Genomic DNA, 20478 nt, shown 5'->3' with positions numbered 1-20478 from the left:
GGGCTAGGCTAGATCAGCCTGAGCCAGGCAGCTGCCCTGCAGTTTCTGCAGCCACATTTCCAGGGCCCTGCTGGCCAAGGATCCGGGCCTCAACATTCAGAGGAGGAGGGAATGTGTGCACGCACCCACCACGTGGCCCCGGGGGATTAGTATTACAACCTGGGGCAGCCTGGCAGGAACTGTCAGCCCATGCCCTATGCACCCCAGCTCCTGTCTCAGGCTGGATGCACTGGCTCCTGGGTGAGGGGCTAACCACCCCCCACTCCTGGCAGGGAGGCAGGGCTGGAATGTCAAAGGCTTTATTTAGAAAGTTACAGGAAATGTCTCCGCTCCATTAACAGCTGCTGGGAAGCACGTGCCAGCCAGGCTCTGTGCCCAGGGAGGGGCCAGGGCAAGCGAGACAGGTGCTCATGCCCCTGAACACGATCATGGGATTGCCCAGCAACCCTGGGCAAGCACAGCAACCCCCACCCCCCCACAGCAGGCTGGTACAGGAGGGGGCAGCATTAAGGCAGTAGTGGAAGGGGAGAGGATGGCATGGTTTCTATTGGGCCTCCTGCCTGCCTGTATGAGCATAGTACTGCTGTCCCTGAGCACAAGGGGAAGGGCTGGGCGTAGCTGGAGCCTGCAGCTTATCCAAGCTGGGCCACAGCTCCTTGCCTAAAGGCATCTCTGGGATGAGATCCAGGATTCCCACCCTGCCCACTTTACAGTGCCCCTAGGAGCTGGAGATCTGCCAGGTTGGGGCAATTCAGCCCCCAAGAGCCACTGGCCATGGGGGAAAAGAGTATGTGGCTCCTTGCCCTGGGTCTGCTGTAGGGATCCCCGTTACCAAGTACCCAACCCCAGTTCTCTTCTCAGCTGTAAGGGCCAGCTCCATGGGCAAAATAAGGCCACTGTTGAGCAGCAATAACCGGGAGTGCCCATGGCACTCAGGGGCAGCAAACTCCCCAGCGGGGAGGGAAGGGACTGACCTCACAGGTGTCCAGAGACTGCAGTCCTAAGGGAAGGGGATGACAACTGTTGCTCCACAGAGCAGGGTGGGTGAGGGGTAGGTCAGGGCATGGCCTCTCCTTGGGCAGACAGGGATGTAAGTGACATTCCACACCTTTCCTGAGCTGGGGCAGAGCAGCCTCCCGGGGAGCAGGCAGCTCCACAGCTCAAATCCTCGGGGCTATGGGGGAAAAAGTCCAGGCCAACATGGAGCCAGTAGGGGTGGAGGCTGATAACCAATGGGCCCCCACGGTAAGGCCTGTGGCCGGAGCAGACAAGATCCATTTGCCGTATGGTTATGGAGACAGGAGAGCTAGGAGGAGCCATCAGAGTGGAGCCAGGCAAGGCGAGAGCGGCAAGTCCAGAAACAGGAGTTCAGAGCAGAGGTGATATCAGTCATTGCCTGGAAGAAAGGGGTGGGGGGTCTAGGGCTGGCACCTCCGGGGCTACTTCTTCTTCTTGGTGCTACGGAGGCTATCTGAAAGGGCATCTCCAGCCCCTCTGGCTCTGCCCTCGACCTTCTCCTCTGCCTCCTTCTTCTTCACCTGCCCATTCTTCTCACTGCCCGCATGGTCTCCGTCTCCCTCTGCCACATCAGGCCGCTTGGAGCCTTTGTGCCGGCTGATGGGGGCGCTGCCCAGTGTCCTGCTGCTCAGCACTCGCAGGATGCAGATGGTGGCAGCAGTGAGGTAGAGAGACCACACCACGGCAGGGCCTGTGTAGGGGCAGCTAAGCTCCCGGATGAGTTGCAGGGTCATGGGCAGGAAGGCATCCGTAGGGCGCTTCAGGGGCGTCTTGTCCTGCATGCAGAGGAAGAGACACGAGTGCAGATGCAGTCACAGAGCTGGGCTGTTGGAGCCCTGGCTGCCCCACCAAGCCTATGGGTGGTCCCTGCTTCGGGGCAGACAAGCCTCTCTGGAGCCACCCACCACTAGGGGCTCAATTCCTCCATCACCACTTCGCTGAGATGCAGTGCTGAGTACCTGGTCTTAACACAGGGCCATGACATATCTGTCCCCACTGCAAGGGGGCGTGTGGGGCTCTGCTGCTCAGAAGTGATTCCAAGGCAGACATACAAGGTGTGTGCACACAGGGGGACACATTGCAATCCAACCCCATGGCAGGCAGCCCTCCCTGCTCCAAGAACACTCCCCCTGGAAGTGCCCAGGAAGTGGCCCAGGCCTCGTATGGCTCACAGCCTAGATGTGGTGTTCTGCCAATCCTACCTTCAGCCCGTACTGATTGAGCATGGCCTCCAGATTGGGGTCTCCCAGGAACACAGTGGGGTAGAACTCCTCCACGTGCTGCCGCCGCCACCATTGGCGGGGGAAGCCCCTGCAGAGAAGGGAGAAGAGGCAGGAGCTGCTCAGATCAGCCATGCTGAGCGGCAGGTGCGGTCCCAACTCCCACTCCTGGAGAGCTTTCCTGACAGCACAGCCGGCCCTGCCCTGAACGGTTATTGCATAAGGACCAGAATATTCCCACTTGCAGAAGCCAGGCTGGGAGGCAGTGGCCTCCGAGTAGTTAGGCCCTCTGCAGCCAAGAGTCTCCCCACCACACACACAGGACAGATGCCAGTATTTGCCCAACTCTAGTTCCATTATTCACCATCCCATTCCTCACATCCTAACAGCTTCTGACTGCAGCTGCAGTGCGTAGACAGCTGTCACCCAGTTCCATCTCAGGGGCTGACAGTTCATTTAGAGCCTTTCCGGTTAAGCGATTAAATGTTTCCCTCCAGCATGCATTACTTCACATTTAACACCGAATTGCATTTGCTCGCCTCTTGCCCATTCCCCTGATTTGGCTCGGTCTCTGGAGTTCCTCACAGTCCTCTCTGGTCCTGACTAACCTAAAGACCAGAATCCTCTGCAAGTTTTGCTTCCTTGTTGCCACCCCCTTCTCAGATCATTAACATGTTAAGCACCAGGGAATGCTGGCCATGGGAATAAGCAGCGCAGGGTGAGCCCTGGGGACAGTGGGCTGTGCCTGCTGCTCAAGCCAGCTCCTCATCCCCTCAGATGGAGGCTGATGGCGAAAGGTGCTGGCGTCACTCACCCGGCCTTAGGGCTCTCCGTGAACCAGTACTTGTAGAGCTGGGCTCGGACGTAGGCAGGCGGCCGTGAGCTGAATGGGTATTTAGTTTCATCAACCTGTACCAGGTGGATCACTGCCGGGAACAGAGGAGTTAGCGCAAGGCCCCAGCACACCTTTACCCCAGGCTGCTCCTCCTGCCCAGCTGCATTAACACCAGGCATCAAGGCCATGCCGCGGGCCCCAGCCTGTGGAGCCTGGTGATCTCACCAGAGTCTCCGCTCTCACATTAGGGTTTCTAGCTCTCAGTGCTGCAGAGAGAAGCTTGATGGCCACGACTCCAGTGCAGCCAATGCAGAGGCCAAGCGCTCCAGCAGGAGTGAACTCCCACGATGATGCATGGGGCAGCTAACTCCCTGCCCTGTCACTGTGGGGACCCCAGTAGGAGGAAGAGCAGAGCATGCCTTACCACCGCACCCCAGCTGCTGGGCTCACACGGGGAGGCCCCTGCTGCCATCCCAGGGAGTGCAGCTTGCCAGGTTTGGGCAGGCCTAGGGCTGGGACCACCTTAGCACAGGCATGCTCTGGCTGCACTGCATGGCACTGGGGAGGCGGGGCAGGAAAGCAGCAAGGACTCAGAGCGCTGGCCAATTTGAGGCTAAGAGGCAAGCAGGGAGTGGTATGGAAGACAGCTCTGTTCATGTCAATCCTGACCCAGAGTTCCCCCTGCTATCACAGCCCTGGACTTCTCATGCACGCAGCTCTGCCGGTGCCCCCAGCCCCAAGCCACAGCCCACTGAAGTGACTAGCTCCGTCGACAAAGCAGAGTAACACCCACTGCCCAGGGCACCACGTGAATTTACTGGGTGGGCAGGGTGAGGGGCTGATCACAGGGTGAGAGCGCCCACCCCGAGCTCAGCCTGGGACACAGAATGGCTGGGCATGCATGGCCCCCTCACCTTCTTTCTTGCCCTGCAGCAGGCGATAGACGAAGCTGGTGAACCAGGGGCTGTGAGCGTGATTCCCCAAGGCCGCAAACCACATCTGCCAGTCGAGGCGGGGCTGGTGCGGGGCCACCACAGGAGGCCCTGCGCTGATGTTCCCTGGCTTGTACATGAACTCAATCTCCTGCAGGGACAGAGGAGAATGGGGCAAAGGTGCCTCTGAACTGCTACCTCACCCCACATGCAATGGGGCTCGAACATTCTGGACCAACATGGTTGGAATGAGGATGCCACCGGCAACGCCCCAAAGCACTTTACAGCATCACTGCCCCATTCCTAAATGCAGCTACTTATGGGGTGGAACACAGCAGCTGTTTAACAGCACACAGCACCAACACAACAGTTCAGGGCAGGAACTGAAGGATGCCACATCTAGATGCATGGGGCCTTAGACCAGAAGGCCAAACTGCAAATGGGGCTGACAGCCAGCTCTTGCTGGGGGGAAGGGGGGCGGGGCTCATTGATGGCCACATGGCACAAGCAGCACCTCCAGAGCACGTCACTCCTGTTCAAGCCCCAGGGATGGTCACCTCCTCTTCAGGGAAACACAGCCACCTGGAGCCGCAAGGGGTCAATGGGGCTAACTAGTGTTGATTTCACTGCTGATGTCCAACAGAGTCTGGGTCTCGTGGTTAACCTAGACTCCCCCTCCCCACTCACCCCAGACGTATCCCGCCCCCTCCCCCCCCTTAGGGAAAAGCTACAGCAGCGGCATGAGATCACTGGCAGGGCATAGCAGCGAGTTACCGTCCAGTTCTCCTTGTCATAGCTTCCTTCCACCACCACCTCTGGCCGGCCCCCGACCCCCGTCATCCTGCGGAAGAGCCCGTATGAGTTCACCAGCTGGTAGCGGTCAACAGCACTGAACATCCGGTGGATGCTGGGCCACAGCTTCCCATTCGACTCGTACTCTAGGTAGGTGAAGGGCACCTGGGAGGCAGCAGCAGAGAACAGGCCGGCTTAATCACCCTGTGCAATAGGCACCGGGGAGGGGCGATGCAGCAGAGTGGGCCAGTTCATCTGCTGGCCCTGCCCAACTCACGCCAGGAAGCAACCCTGGCTGGTGTCTGCAGCAGTCAATATCCAATGCTGTCCACCCAAGCCCTGAGGATAGTGCCAGCCAATGCCCAGAAGATGGAGCTTTACCTTGACCTCAGGGCATGACTAAATCACCCCTGCAGTTACCCAGCCAGAGTATCTAACTCCCTGTTACCCATGGTGGGGATTCTGTGGGCTGGTCACATACTATGCCACACAGCATTTCCCCAGACCCAGCCAACCCTCCAGCACCAGTGGCCCTTCCAAAATTTGAGGCTGCCTTAGAGACAAGCCTCACCAGCGGGGAGAGCTGCCAGGACGCAGCCTTGGCAGCGTTCACAGCTTTGCTCCCCAGCGCAGGTTGTTCTGCCTGGCTGCATCGCCAACGTGCTCCCCCTAGCAGATGGCACTGCCCTCTACTACGCCTCAGGGGATGGGCCTGGGTCCAGTAGTCCGAGCCCGAGACTGCAACGAAGCTAGAGCTGCAAGAGCTAGGTAGCGTGATCCGATCACCCGGGGCTTTAACCATGCTCCTGTCCCTCCCGCATCCTGTATGTCTTCTGACCCAGAAGGCCCCAATGCCTTGAGGCAGAGCCTCACCCTGAATTGTAATGGATGGTGCTCAGTCTCCACCTGCCTTCTCTTTTCCTGAAGTGCCCACAGCACCCTGAACCCTGCCCGCCCTCTACCAGCCTGGGCTCCCTAGAGGGTGGCTGCAGGAACCAGGCACCACCCCATGCAGTGACCCTGCCTGGCCTGTACTAGGTATGGAAGGGGAGTGATTAGCCAACCGCCAATCCCCTGATCACACAAGACATGATAGGCCGCTGCCCCACACCATCCCACCCACTCACCAGGCTGACGGCAAACATCCCTGCTGCTGCAGCAGCGAAGACAGCCCACTGGAGAGTAGCCCAGAGCTTCCAGGGAAAGCCCCGGATGCAGGCACACCTGTGTGGGAGGCATGAGAAGGACAGGTCAGCAGACAGGGCCAAAGTCCCCCATTAGCCCACGACTGGAAGTGAAGCACCCACTGAACAGCAGAGCTGGGGGAGGGGCTGCAGACTTTGCCCCACTTCAAGAGGCCCAGGCCGCCAGACGACACCGCTGTACGAAGGGTTTGCCAGCCGCAGTCCTTAGCTGTGCTCCGGACTAGAGACTTTGCAGCAAAGACAACTGGAGTTTAACTTCAATCCCATCCCCAACCCCTTAACCCACAGAAGCGAGGCTTTTCATACGAGTTGCTGGCCCAGCAGGGGGTACAGGCTAAAATTCCAGTTAGTGCAACTCATCAGCTGCCAGCACAGCTGTTCTGCAGTGTACTGCAGGCTGCTCTCCTTGAGTGCAGGTAGCCCACCAGTGCCTCTCCCCTGACCCCCATGTGCCCAAGAGGGGCAGACAGGCTCCCCCACAATACCCTCAGAGCTAACTGCAGCACTAGGAACCCTGGGAAGTGCCCCAAAGAGCTGCACTCATGTGCTACGCCACGCCAGTGTAGACAGCAGCGAGTGCTTCAAGCAGTGTGGCTGCTCTCACTCGAGCCAGGATAACTGGAGAGGGGTAAGGAGAGTGTAGACAACTCCAGCCAACTCTGCAGGGAAGTCTGACCCTGTGGGGCCCCTGAGGCTGTGGGTGAAGGGTTAAGCATAGCAGTGCCTCATCAGCCCATGAGCCAATCTGACAAGACTCTCCCAGGGCAGCCAGTGGCTACAGCATGAAACTCTATCTGAATGCAGTGTTCCTGCAGACCATGCCAACAACCAGGAGCTGTGGGGATCCTGGGATCCCCCAGGCAGACAGCCTGCCCCACTGATCTGAGGGGTGCCAATTCCCTCAGACCTGCTGTACTCTAGCTCCAAGTCAGGAGTAATCAGATCTGTGCATGGATTGGCTGCATTGTTCTACCACTCCAGACCCCATGGCTGCACCTCCGGGGCAGTTCCCCTCAGCTTTAGGAGGGGATGATACAGCAGAGAACTGATGCTTGCCACAAAACCCCTCCAGTTCAGAGGCACAGCAAGCAGCAGAGCCTGCCCCTGGAACAGTGACTCACCTGTACATGGCAGAGAGAATCTCCCAGGCCAGGGAGAGGAGGCCCAACCCCACTAAAGGGAGAGTCACTGTCTTCAACCACTGGATGAAGTCATGATAAGTGAAAGCTAGAGAGGAGGGGTAAAACCACAGGAGTCAGATAGTGCCTGGGCAGGGAAGGGGGGACGCACAAATCACCCCTTTCCTCCAGGAAGGAGTGCAGGTCATATGACACAGAGGCACCGAGGGGTGTCACTGTTAGCAACAAGGTGGCTCGTTTTGAGTCACTCAGCCAAAGTCAACAGGCTCACCAGGACATGGACCAACTTCACCATTGGGCGGAGTAAAAGGGTCGGGGAGCCAAGTTGCACCTGACCTGAGGGAGGCCTTGCCAGGATGTTGCCTGGATGGTAGCTGGGTCAGGAGCTGCTCAAGGTTGCGTCCTACTAGTGTCACTCTCCTGGCTGAGCTGCAAGGCCCAGAGCGGATCACAGAAGAGATGGGATACCAGCCAAAGGGCACATCAGCACCCAGCTGTGGGCTGTGCATGCTGTCCCACCCTGCAGTGAGGGGAGGAAGCACCACACCTGTTTTGGATTCAATGAGCTGCTTTTCCCAGTTGAAATGCAGGCCGAAGTCCTGGATGCTCCAGTAGATGAGTAACCCATAGACAGTCAGCTCCAGCAGCGTGGAGAGGACAGACAGCAGGCTTGGAGGCCAGGCTGCAGGGTAGGGGAGGAAACAAGTGATGTTACAGGGACTGAGTGGAACTGATGCACAATGCTGTCTGCCAGAATCTGATCAGAGCCTGAAACAGCTCCAAGGGAAGCATAATTGTGCCATGGGGGCCTGCTCAACTATTAACTCTGAAACCCAACAATGGCAGTTTGAGAGGCACTGTTAATCATAGAATCCTAGAATATCAGGGTTGGAAGGGTCCTCAAGAGGTCATCTCGTCCAACCCCCTGCTTAAAGCAGGACCAATCCCCAATTTTTGCCCTAGATCCCTAAATGGCCCCCTCAAGGATTGAACTCACAACCCTGGGTTTAGCAGGACAATGCTCAAACCACTGAGCTATGCTCCACATCCTTCAACAGCCACCTCTCCAGATCCAGCAGCTACCCCAGATATAGCAAGGAATCCGTTACTTACAGCCAGGCACCCAGGTACCACAGAACATGCTCCGAGGAGCAAGTCTGGGATGCACAACTTAACACACTTAAAACCGCCTTCACCAAGCAAGGCCTATCCACCAGAGAAGTATACTGCATCATGGAACAAGCGACACTAATAACCTGAGAGAACTTGCTTCAATCGAGAAAAACACCCACTGACCACACACCTCTAGTTGTCACCTACCACCCCACACTGGAACTTGTACTGGCATCTAATAATTACTACCCTGACTCGATTGGGACCCCATCCTAAAAGAAACCTTTTCCAACCCCTCTCTTCTAGCCTTCAAGCATGCACCCATCATCATCAGAAGCAAGTTCCCCATAATTGAGGGCACGCCAATTCAAAGCGGCACCAGACCCTGCCAGAACAGCTGCAAAACCTGCAGTCATATCTCCACTGCTACAATGATCAAGACCCTATGCAGGCCTATTGCAACACATGGTGTACCTCATCCAGTGCATCAAACTTCACAACAGCTATCACGACGTTCTTGGATGAGCTCATGCAGAAAAATGATAAGACAAAACCATCTTATCACCAGAAGTGAACATTTCTCACAAAGTGATCACTCCACACCCGAGCTCTCAGTCCTTGTCCTCAAAGGAAGCCTGTACAGCACCTTCCAAAGATGAGCCTGGGAGAACTCTGCTGAACACTAAAAATCATGAACTAAACAGACACACTAATTTTAAGTCTCATTACAACAATCTGTGACCTAACAAATCTTTTCTCTTATGACTGAAGGGTGTTAACGGCCCGCTGCACCTTGGTTTCTTACAATGCGTGTTAATTCCTTATGCTAACGTTTAGCTGAGACACTGCGCATGGCTACACTTCGGGTATGTCTACACCTAAAACGCTGCTGCAGCTGAGCTGCTGGAGTAGATTTAGTGTAGACACCACCTACGCCAACAGGAGGGCTTCTCCTGCCAGCGTAGGTAACCCACCTCCTGGAGAGACGGTAGCTAGCTGAATGGAAGAATTTTTCAGTTGACCAAGCACTGTCTATCCTGAGGGTTAGGTCAGCATTGCCATGTTTCTCAAAGTAGGATTTTTCTACACTCCTGAGAGATGTAGCTTTGCCAATTCAAGTTCCCGCTGTGGACCAGGCCTGAGTACCTTTTGAGACCTGAACAGCTGGGGAGGCTCAAAAGCTTATCTTGTATTGAACCAGCTTCTGCTGTTGACAGACATCATCTCACCCACCTTCTCTCTCACCATTCTTTTAGCAGATGCATGCAGCCAATGTGCTTCTCCCACAATTCCTGCCTACCCCACAGCACCCCTGATTGTTTCAGTGCAGCTGTGTTTATTAGACCTACAGCCCCCTAAAAGTTAATTATGGGACAGTTTAAAATAGCCCAGCTGAGTCTGCTGCAGGATCTCCTGTCTGCACCAGGGCGCTGCCCCCTTGCTACAGGGCTCAGAGCAAGCTCCTTGCACAGCACATGGGACTGATCACCGAGAATTCTGCCAAGGGCTCCCCCTCTGCCACTTCTGGATCAGCCCCAGGACCTGCCCACCCCCAGAGCAGGACCCACCTCACCCTGTGGAACAGCTTGAGCCCAGGTGAGCTCAGACCACAGCAGAGCCCTAACCCACACAGACTCACCGCTGGTGGGTCTCCTTTTGCTGCGCCCCAGCCCCAGGTGTTCGTCATCCAGCAGCGAGAAGCACAGGACAATGGTGAGCAGGTTGAAGAAGTTGTAGTTGCCTGTGATGATGATCAGCAGCTGGAGCAGGACCTGCGGAGGAGGGCAGGAACTCAGAGCCATGGCTTGGGTCCCATCACGGCATGAAGTGCAGGCCTGTCATCCCCAGCACCTCCCTTCCTGAGCCCGGGGACAAAGTGCGAAGAGAAACACCCAACATCCCTTCCCATGCACCCCCTCCCAGGCTCCCTGCCCAAGAGGCCTCCACTCTCAACATTCCCCCACGGAGGGGTCCTGCTCCCTGTAGGGGAGCTGCCCCACACTGGCACTGCCTGCCGCTCAGCCTAGGAGGCAGCTTGTCAACTCCAGAGGGTTAACAGAGATCCACACAGCAGCATGACCATTCTTCTGGCTGGCACCAGCAGCCAAAGGGCCAGGATCGTGGCACGAGAGGAAGGTATGCAGGGGAGAGGTGAGGGGGACCCTCCCTGTCTGGCCTTGCAAGGCAGGGGGAAACCCATCTTGCTTGTAAGCTGCACCCTTCAGTCTGAGGCTCTGCTGCCCTTTGCCTCCAGTGAGCAAGGCAGGAACACCCCCTTCTGGGCCCAGAACTTGAAGGGTCCAAGGTCACTGGCATTTGACCATGGTGAGCCTGCAATGCATAATGGGAACAGACTGCTGGGATGCTCATTTCCATTGTATCCCCCTTGGTCTCCTGTCCCCTAAGTCTTATACCCGAAAGCGAGATCTGAACTAATGGCTCCCACTGGACAACACGTGGGACAAGCACAAGGCCCCCGAACTCTCTTTCCTGCTCCTATCCTCAGGGGCGCATCCGAAGTCTTCCAGCCCTCGCTGGCTGTGGACGTACCTGGCAGTAGAAGGCGAAGAGGCGGAGGCGGCGGATGGGGGAGAAGAACAGCAGGGGCACAGCGATCTCGATGACGTACGTGGCCACTACGCTGAACTTCTGGAACCACACAGGGAGCTGGTGGGCAAACCAGGCGGCCGGCGTAGGGATGCACTGGGTCTCGTAGTGATAGGTCAGGGCTGCGTGGGAGAGAGCAGGGTCAGGGCCATGAAGGGATGCATTAGACACAAGCAAGGAAGGAGGAGCCAGTGCAGGGTAATAACTGGATGTGCCTCAGAGAGCGGGAGAGCCAGGACCATATGGGGACAGAGGCCATGCAGGGATATGCAGAGATGCTGGAGCAAGCTGCACACAATATTAAGTGCTGCCCTGAACAAGTCACTTGGGCTGCACAGCAGTGCATTTGCCATGAGACCTGGTGCAGGAAACCCTGCCAGTGTCTGGAAATGGGAGCATGGCCTAGTGGGCTGAGCACAGGGCTGGGAGCCAGGAACCTCTCTCTCATCCAGGCTCTATGGCCCACCCAACCTGTAGGAAAGGGTCAGTGACACTAACTCACCCCCAGGGGTGCTAGGGAGGAGTGCTTGCATGGGTTGAGAGAGCAGCCACAGCGATGCCGCCCCCGCACTGTGGCCATGCCAAGCCCCTCACCTGTGAGCCCCCACCACGTGGGGCAGCGGCTGGTCAGCTTCACCACCCCCGAGGCGAACATGAGGCGAAAGAGCAGCCAGCGCATCAGCCAGAAGGTGATGTTGTCATGTGGCCGCCAGGCTGTGGAGCGCCACTTCAGTAGGTGCAGGGGGGCCACCAGCACGGCCAGGAAGCCTGTCTCCAGCAGGAGGCTGTCCCTGCAGGGAGCACACCACACAAGGCATCAGACAGAGGGGCCAGAGGCTCCCTGTTTGCTGGGGCCAACCTCCCCTCAACTGTCCTGGCCCCGCGGGTGCCTCATAGAAGCCCCCTCCACATGCCTCTTTGTCTGGCAGCCTCCAAGAGGCCAGGTCTGAAAGGTCACGGTCAGGCTGCTTCACCTGGCTGCAAATCGTTTCTAGCCACCTGCACGCGGATAGCATGCATGGCTGCACAAGAGCGCTGACCACCCAGACTGCTCCTACAGAGTGCCCATGTCCAGGGGTCAGCAAGGCACTAGCAGGGCTGTACTGCGACCAAGCCCCCAGAGGCTGCAATGCAGGGCACGATACAGCTGAGCTGCAACCTCTGCCTACGTACAGCCACGGGGTCACCAGTGACTAACTGTCACCGCGATGAGGCACCAACCCCATTTGCCCACCACCTGTACACAACACCCTAGGCAACCCGGAGCTTGGGCCCTTCTGGAGGATGTAGCAGTGGCCATCGCTAGGGTAGACTCTCCAGGCTTAGCTGGTGATCCCTCTTCCCCAGAGGGGAGGCGAGCTTCCCCAGCTGATGGTCTCAGGTACCACTGCAGAATCAGTGTCTTTCTCCTGCCTTTAGCATGTTACTGGAGCGGTTTTTGAAAATAGGACAAACTGTGGCCCACTCCCCACAATGCCTGCTTAAATGGCCCCAGCGAGCATTCATAGTGAAACAGGAGTCCCACAAACCTAGACATACAGCAGCCATCTTGAAAGAGAACGGCCACCTCCCCCCACCCCAGGAGCACGTGGCAGGCGGTAACAGTCAGAACCAGTTCCTGGCACACCAGACCAAGCATGATTTATAAGTTGGATAGTTCCCAGGAATGCTCAGCACAAGAGGCCTGCCTGACTACACTGAGTTAGGACAGCAGTGTCCAGGCAGCACGGTGCAGGGATCTGTACTTCAGTGTTGCTTCTCTGAACTGATTCAGCACAGCACAAGACTTGCCACTCTGAACCCCTACAGAGCTACAGTGCAGCCACACAAGAGGTCATGTGAACACCTGCATATTACAGCTGGGGCTTCCACGGCCCACCCATCGGGGGCCCATCCTGCCGGGGAACCAAAGCTGTGCTTGGAAAGGGCTGAACGACCCAACAGGAGTGGCCACGTGTAAATCTGGGGAGACGGAGTCACTTACCACTGGAAGTACAGGAACACCTGCCCCACCTGTGGGGAGAGGGAGCACAAGGGTATCAACAGGTGACCCAGGGTGCACTACGGAATGACAGGTACAAATAGGTTCTGATCACAGGATCGCTCCATTCCGGTCTTCTCTATCCCACCCAAACTAGAGCGGAGAAGAGTGCAAAGAATCATGGGAAGACAACGCCTTCTCCTGGGCACATTTCAGGTAGCAATGCCAGCTCCCTTGTGGCAACAGGCCCCGATCCAACCCCTGGGAATTGAGACCAGGCACTGTCACACAGCCAAGAGCTGTGGGGCCACGGTAAGGCCCCAGCAAAATGCCTGGGTGAGGGGAGGGGTGCAAAGACAGAGGGGGCGGGGAGCTGGGACACATCTACGTCACGTGCTCCAACAAGGCTGGATGATGCTGGGAGCTACTGCACCAGCCTCCTCTCCGGAGAGTCTGCTTCAGGCCTCGCTTGTTCCAGTGGGATGGGCTGTCTGGGTCGAGCCTGGCACCCAGATGATTATCCAAGGAAGACTCAAAGGACAAGGGACTGTGGGTTGGGATTGAGGGGTAGCAGCAGAACTGGGGGAGCCCAGGGCTGGGCTAGCGGGGGGCTGAGAGTCAGGACTGATGGGCATTTGCAGCTGAATCTTGCTTCATACCAGCCTGCACTATGGCTGCCTCTAGCCCTGGTGCTATCAGCGTCTCACTCCCACTAACGCTTTAAGCACGCTCAGAGATCAGGGCAGGACGATCAATACTGACAGTGTAACAGGCTGACTCCAGAGGCCAGCTCCTGACTCGCCCACAGCTGTGGACATGCCAACACTATACTAGAAACGCAGGGGATTGGATTACTGCCAGATTCTGAGTCAGTGCTGCTCCAGAGGGGAGGCGCCCTAGAGACTCCAATAAGAGGAATGATGTTTCTCTCCAGTGTCACCTTAAAAGGGAAGAGGCAACAAGTGGAACATCCCTAAAGCCAGGAAGGTGCTAGCGGGCCTGCGTGAAAGGGAGGCAAGACTCCTGGCAGAGGCAGGGGATGGTCCTCCCAAGCCTCTTGTTAGGATATAGATATTCAGGCCTGTCTGTAAAGGGCTATACGCTAAGAATTTAGGTGTATTCTTATCACTTAGATAGTTCTAGAGGTATAAAACAGAGAATCAAAACCACTGTCTGCCAGTGTAAGGGCCTTCCCTTACTGTGACAGTCTGAGGCCCTGTGCTTAGGCTCAGGCCTTTGGCTAAGCAACAGAGGCAGCCCTAAGCTGGGAAGCGACCGGTCACCTCCTCACATTCCAAACTAGTCACATTGAAATAACATGCTATTGGGCTGTTAGGAATACAATCCTGTCCTGATAATGCCTATCGCCTCCAGAGAAAGGGAAGTGCCTAGAAGATGTAAAAGGAAACTTAGTTTGATAGCATCCTGTCTGGCATGAACTCACTTATCCATAGCTGGGATGTGAAATCCTCACTTCTGTATTGTTTTGTCATTATAGTTCCCACTTTGCTATTGTCTGTCTGTATAATCTCTGCCTGGTTCTGTGATTGTTCCTGTCTGCTGTATAATTAATTTTGCTGGGTGTAAACTAATTAAGGTGGTGGGATATAATTGATTACATAATCATGTTACAATATTTTAGGATTGGTTAGTTAAATTTCAGGAAAATGATTGGTTAAGGTATGGCTAAGCAGAACTCAAGTTTTACTATATAGTCTGCAGTCAATCAGGAAGTGGGTGTGTGTGGGGGAAATGAGAACAGGGAATGGGGTGGGGAAATTGGAATCATGTTTTGCTAAGGGCAGGAATGGGAACAGGGACACAGATGTAAGGCTCTGTGGTGTCCAAGCTGGGAAGGGGGACACTAAGGAAGGAAACTGGAATCATGCTTGCTGGAAGTTCACTCCAATAAACATCAAAGTGTTTGTACCTTTGGACTTCGGGTATTGTTGCTCTCTGTTCATGCGAGAAGGACCAGGGAAGTAAGTGGGTGAAGGAATAAGCTCCCTAACACCTCGGCCCAGAGGTCACTGCCCTGGGGACAGAGAGGGCCTCTGAGATACTGCACCTAGCAGACCAAACTCCATCAGTTTGGAAGGTAGAGAGCACCTCCCCATGGCCCTGTTTCAGAGGCAGCTACCGTCCCAGCTAAGAGGACAGTCCAGTTACCTTTGCTTTTCCTGGCTACACAAAGCTGCAGCCAGGATACTTCACTCCCTCTGCACAGCTGGGGACAGCACTCATGGCCACAGTAAAAGCTCCCCACCCTGTCCCCTTTCCACACCTACCACCGCAACAACTGACAGGGCTGCTACAAGCTGTGGGTGGTTTGGCAGAGGTGGCTGCTGGCATTAGAGTACTTTGGTCAGACTGAGCCGAACTGGAGTGGAGCTCTTTGGAGAGGCAGAACCACCCAGCAGGCTCTCAATGGGGACCTGGCTGGCTGGCACGGGGCCAGAGCCCTATGTGGGGGTGAGTATAACATCAGCACAGTGTTAGTGCTGGAGCAGGCTGTCAGCACTCACTGCTTGGTGCACACAGGGATACCAGACAGGTGTACGGATTTGGGGAGAGCACCTAGGATGCAGCGATCCCAGATGGCTGGTCTCCTTAGTGTCCCAAACTGACCCAACTAGCTCCACTCTCCTTCACCGATCCCTGCAGGAATCACTTCTGATTGAGATCTGCCAGGAAACGACTCCCGTCTCAGCAACTGGGAGAAGCTCTGTTCTGATCAGAGAGATCAGAGCCAGCAATTAAATGCAACGCACTAGTATTAATGCAGTGTTAAGGCCAAAACATCAAACACTCAATAGCCAGGATATTCTGAAAGCTAAGGTAGCAATGACAGGGTTAACTCAACTACGCTGCCTACGCAAGGGAATTCAGGGTATACAATACAGCAAGTGCCGCCTTTTGCATTTAATTCTTCTGGTGTGAGAAGGAAGAGAAACCATGCTTACAAACTGCCAGGATACCTGACTCTCACCACAAGTTCCTCAATAGGGAGCTATGGGACCCAGGCAGCCTGCAAGCACCACCAGCAGATTAAGATCCCTTAAGTGTGCTAAAACTATTAGGCACCACTATGCTTGTGTGCAATATCCTGTCCTCAGTGGTGGTGCACTTAGCGAAGTGATTCTTTGCAAACCTGGCTTGCTTTGGAGAGCTAAAAGATTTGGGGTTTTTGTTTTTTTGAAGAAAAGTATAGTGTGATGTTTCTAGCCCAAGTCATTAAGTGAGTAAAATTCCTGCTAAGAGCAGGTGAGAATGTGACATACCCACTTCCCAAGAGGCTACTCCAAAGCCCAATCAGTAGTCACAGACCAAATATGGAGAATTTTAACCCCAGAAGGAACTGGGGGGACATTATGGAACCACCAGGAACAGGGGCAGGGATGGAGACTTGAATTCAACCTGAGATGGCAAGACCAACACCTGCTATGGAGAGAAAAATCACCCACCCCATCGCCCTGGGCAGAGGTGAGGGAAGAGGACTGACAGGAGGAGAGCTGGGCTGCTTTAAAGAGTGAGAAGCTAAAGAAGAACAGCAGGGAAGAGGATCAGGTGAACAAACCCTGCCCCAAGCACGGATTCTGCTAACCCACTGCTCTATTAGGACCCAAGCTACAGGTGGGTGCAGAGCAGCAAGGAGGGCACTCCCACCATGTACCTGTCACAGATGAGAAGTCTTCCCCTGCCCCCACACTCCAAGGGATTGCCTCTACCCCCAACCATGTACTGCTCCATCCACCCCCCAGTGCCCACATACCTGGTAGAGCGAGAGGTAGAACACCCAGAGCAGCAGGAAGACGAGGCTGTCCCGCAGGGGCTCAAGCACCAGGGCGCCGAAGGAGGTCAATATTCCCAGCAGACACAGCAGCTCCATGCCCTGTTCCGTGTCCAGCCCCAGGTGTGGGCCAAACCACAGCAGCGTTGGGGAGTCCCGCAGCTGCTCCCAGAAGCCCTTCCCGGAGACACGTAGCATCTTGCGGGCTGGCAGGATGCCATCTTTCCCATAGAGCCCTGGGGGGGGGGGGAGGAGACAAGAAAGAAAGTTGTAACCCCCAGCAACCTCTCCCCCCAGGTAACTATCCATCCGCTAGAAACATGCGGTCCTCCCTTCCCAAGGGACACCCAGCCTTTCTGGTGAGCAAGTTTGCCCTGGGAGGAGGTTCCACTGAATACCACCTTCTCCAGGATCAGAGGAACAGAGCTAGGTCCAGAAGCCTACCAGCAACATTCAACCCTCCATTGCTGCCACTGAGCCTGGGAGAGGGAATGAACATACCATGGGAAACATCCACCTGCAGCTCCTGGGGTGAACAGCTGCCTAACGATCCATGGCCATAGCCTGCAGGGCTGCCCACGTGGAATGGTTACAAGGACTCTGCTCACCAAGCAAACCAGGCTTGGTGCTGGGGACTGGGGGAGCAGCTGCAGGAGAGCAGAGTGATGCACATTCCATCCTGGTGGGCCCAGCAGCATGCAGAGGTATAGCAGCCGGGACCACTCACACCTGTTGTAAGGGCCCAAGCACACTGTACTCAGCACAGCCTGGACCCATATGTGATCAAGGCCTTAAACAGACTTGAAGCCTTTTAGTCTTTGCCGAGCAAGGGTTCTCTCTCCTTCCCCAGCCTGCAGGGTACGCTCCCTTGCGGGACGTGACCATTTCAAGGGCAGGGGCCCAAACTGTGCCACAGCCATCTTCTTTCACTCTCTAGAGCAGCTCTGGACTCATGGGGGTGGGGTGGGGTGGGGGGGGGAATTATCCTCTCCCTGTGGATTTTAGGGGCCACTCCAGATTTAGAGATGCCAACATCAGAAAGACCCCCCCTGCTACGCTCCAGCACAGCCTCAAACTAGGGAGATTAAAAGCCCTGCTCGGAGTGGCTAAGCACTTGGCCGCTCGCCCGGCTCCCAGCCAGCAATTGGCAGGAAACAGAGAAAAGGCTCTCAAATAAAGTGGTTAAACAGAGGCTGGAAGTACTGGGCAAAGGGAGGGACCAGCTGGGCAGAGCAGAAGCTACTTCCTCTTAGTCCCCAGGAAGAAGGCAGCAGCTGGAAGGCCTCGAGGAACTGCTTCCCAAGGTAGCGGCACAGAACTCCGCACCTGGGGTCAAGCACAGCCTGTATTTGCAGGCACAGCTCGCAGGGAGAGACGCAGCAGCATGAATGGTGTGATAAGGAGTAGGGTAGTGCAACTGGGAGCAGGGTAGCATTCTGTGGGCATGGGTAATGTATACAGAAGAGAAGGGTAACGGGAAAAGCTATCAGGAGGGGGGTACAAGGTAAAGAAGGCACTGGGAGGGCACTAGCCTACAACTCAGGGGATCCTGGTCAATTCTCAGCTCAGCCAGACTTCCTGTGCAATGCAGTCTGTGTCTTGGGAGGAGATAATATTGTCCTACTTCAGAGTTAGGATTAAATACTAGTGTTTGAGGGGTACTAGCATAGTAGGGCAATGGGGACTCTATGCACACCTAGACAGAACCCCCTCATCCTCCACCTGGTCTCACACACCTCAACCCACCACTTCCAGACACCAACCAGATCTGGTCCAGGTGGAACCAACTCCTATTGACTTCAGGGGAGCTACACCTGCTTACACTGGGGGACAGGGGGCAGAATTTAGTCCCCACAGAACACCAGATGGAGGCAAGTTACATACCTTGGCCACTTAGCCATCGTGGGTCACTGCTGAATGAGGCCCTTCAGCTGGGACCTGCTCTGCTCCCCCTCACCCCAAAACAGCAGGAGTCAATGAAGTGTAACAGAGGTTTCCCCCTCCCCGACAAGGGCCTTCACTGCCCATCCTCATGCCTTGGTCCAGGAGCCTCACTGCACTGAGCCAATCCTCCCCCAAGGAGCTACTGACTTGTTCCCCTTGTTTCCGCATTACCCGCCTCCCCGGTGTTTGGAGTCTCAGGGTGGCATCTGACCCCGCTACAGGCAGGAGACCAACACATCCTGGGGCGGGGGGGGGGGGGGAGGGGGATAGCTCAGTTGTTTGAGCATTGGCCTGCTAAACCCAGGGTTGTGAGCTCAATCCTTGAGGGGGCCATTTAGGGATCTGGGGCAAAAATTGGGGATGGGTCCTGCTTTGAGCAGGGGGTTGGACGAGATGACCTCCTGAGGTCCCTTCCAGCCCTGATAGTCTAGGATTCTACGTCCTACCGCTCCTAGTTCATCTTCGGCCTCTGTCTGCTCCTCCTCTTCCTCCTTCCCAACCCCACCTCCAGGGAGCAGCCCAGAGCACCAGCCCTGGCCCCGCCAACTCCTGCATCTTTCCTCCCCTTTGCCCCAACGGCATCAGGGCCTGACACAAGGCCCAACAGGAGCCACCCAGGCCATTCGATGGGTTTCTCCGCAGGCGATGAGATGACTGAGGTACCACAGCCCGTTCCCAGGGAACTCCCCGCCCCCCCAGTGTGGGGGGCTGGGACCCCTCGCGGTCTGTCATAACCGACACCGCGTCGCCGAACCAGCGAGCCCTTCCCCCCGAGGTACCCCGCCGGGCCGGGCCTGTGCCCCCCCGGGCTGTGCTCCTCCCTCAGCCCCTCCCCCTGCGGTACCCCCCCAGGTCCTGCGCTCCCCCCTCAGCCCCTCCCCCCACGGCTGCACTCCCCCCTCACCCCCCCAGGGCCCCCCCCGGGACTGCGCTGCGCTCCCCCCTCCCCCTGCGGTACCCCCCACACCCCCCCGCGCAGTACCCCCCCAGGGGCCCCCCCGGGACTGCGCTCCCCCCTCCCCCTGCGGTACCGCCCCCGCCCCCCCGCACAGTACCCCCCCAGGACTGCGCCCCCCAGCCCCTCCCCCCGCGGTACCCCCCCCGCGGCTGCACTCCCCCCTCAGCCCCCCCGGTACCCCCCCGCGCAATACCCCCCCAGGGCCCCCCCCGGGACTGCGCTGCGCTCCCCCCTCCCCCTGCGGTACCCCCCACACCCCCCCGCGCAGTACCCCCCCAGGGGCCCCCCCGGGACTGCGCTCCCCCCTCCCCCTGCGGTACCGCCCACGCCCCCCCGCGCAGTACCCCCCCCAGGACTGCGCCCCCCAGCCCCTCCCCCCGAGGTACCCCCCCGGGGCTGCACTCCCCCCTCAGCCCCCCCGGTACCCCCCCAGGGCCCCCCCGGGACTTCGCTCCCCCCTCCCCCCGCGGTACCCCCCCAGGGGCTGCGCTCCCCCCTCAGCCCCTCCCCCCGCGGTACCCCCCCGGGGCTGCACTCCCCCCTCAGCCCCCCCCGCCCCCCCGCGCAGTACCCCCCCAGGGCCCCCCCCCGGACTTCGCTCCCCCCTCCCCCCGCGGTACCCCCCCCCAGGGAGCTGCGCTCCCCCCTCCGCCCCAGGCCTCGAGCTCGCGGCAGGCCCCCCCGGGACCCGTTCCCCAGCCCCCCGGGACCGCCCCCGGCAGCCCCGCCCTGACGCCTGGGGACAGAGCCCCCCGGGCCCCCGCCCCGCACCCGGTATCTGCAGGTAGAGCGAGGCGAAGGCGGCGACGTAGACGGCGGCCAGGCCGCCCAGGAGCAGCTGCCGGGCCAGGCGCGGCGGCTCCCCCATGGCGCGAGCGGCGGCGGCGGCGGCGGGACCCGGCCTCCGAGCGCCCGACACGTCCCCGCGGCCCGCGCGCCGCCCCG

At 57.5% G+C, this 20478-nt stretch overlaps 1 protein-coding gene across 2 annotated transcripts; it reads right to left on the bottom strand.

Annotated features, from left to right (window-relative positions):
• Positions 1-283: 283 nt before the first annotated feature.
• LMF2 (lipase maturation factor 2) lies at positions 284-20454 on the bottom strand. 2 transcript variants are annotated; one of them, XM_048836920.2, is made up of 14 exons: positions 20305-20454; positions 16614-16867; positions 12845-12873; positions 11455-11651; positions 10804-10982; positions 9893-10025; positions 7688-7822; positions 7123-7228; positions 5924-6020; positions 4779-4961; positions 3987-4155; positions 3052-3163; positions 2220-2328; positions 284-1793 (listed from the first exon to the last, which is right to left on the bottom strand). In XM_048836920.2, exons 1-14 carry the CDS (start codon positions 20399-20401, stop codon positions 1440-1442), a joined length of 2154 nt encoding a protein of 717 aa, XP_048692877.2. In that variant the 5' UTR covers positions 20402-20454; the 3' UTR covers positions 284-1439. The 2 variants fall into 2 exon arrangements, with proteins under 2 accessions (XP_048692877.2, XP_048692878.2); XM_048836921.2 differs by lacking the exon at positions 20305-20454 and adding an exon at positions 18516-18810.
• Between the last annotated feature and the right edge of the window lie 24 nt (positions 20455-20478).

This window comes from Caretta caretta, chromosome 1 (genome assembly GCF_965140235.1).
Source record: "Caretta caretta isolate rCarCar2 chromosome 1, rCarCar1.hap1, whole genome shotgun sequence".
Classification (NCBI taxonomy): Eukaryota; Metazoa; Chordata; order Testudines; family Cheloniidae; genus Caretta; species Caretta caretta.
This window is presented reverse-complemented; position numbering and strand designations above follow the sequence as displayed.

Coding starts and splice junctions, on each gene's coding strand:
- LMF2 (XM_048836920.2), bottom strand. CDS start 20,401: ATGGGGGAGCCGCCGCGCCTGGCCCGGCAGCTGCTCCTGGGCGGCCTG. Junction 10,026..10,803: donor TCTTCGCCTTCTACTGCCAG/GTACGTCCACAG, acceptor CCTCCTCCGCAG/GTCCTGCTCCAGCTGCTGAT. Junction 4,962..5,923: donor GGATGTTTGCCGTCAGCCTG/GTGAGTGGGTGG, acceptor GCTGCCTCCCAG/GTGCCCTTCACCTACCTAGA.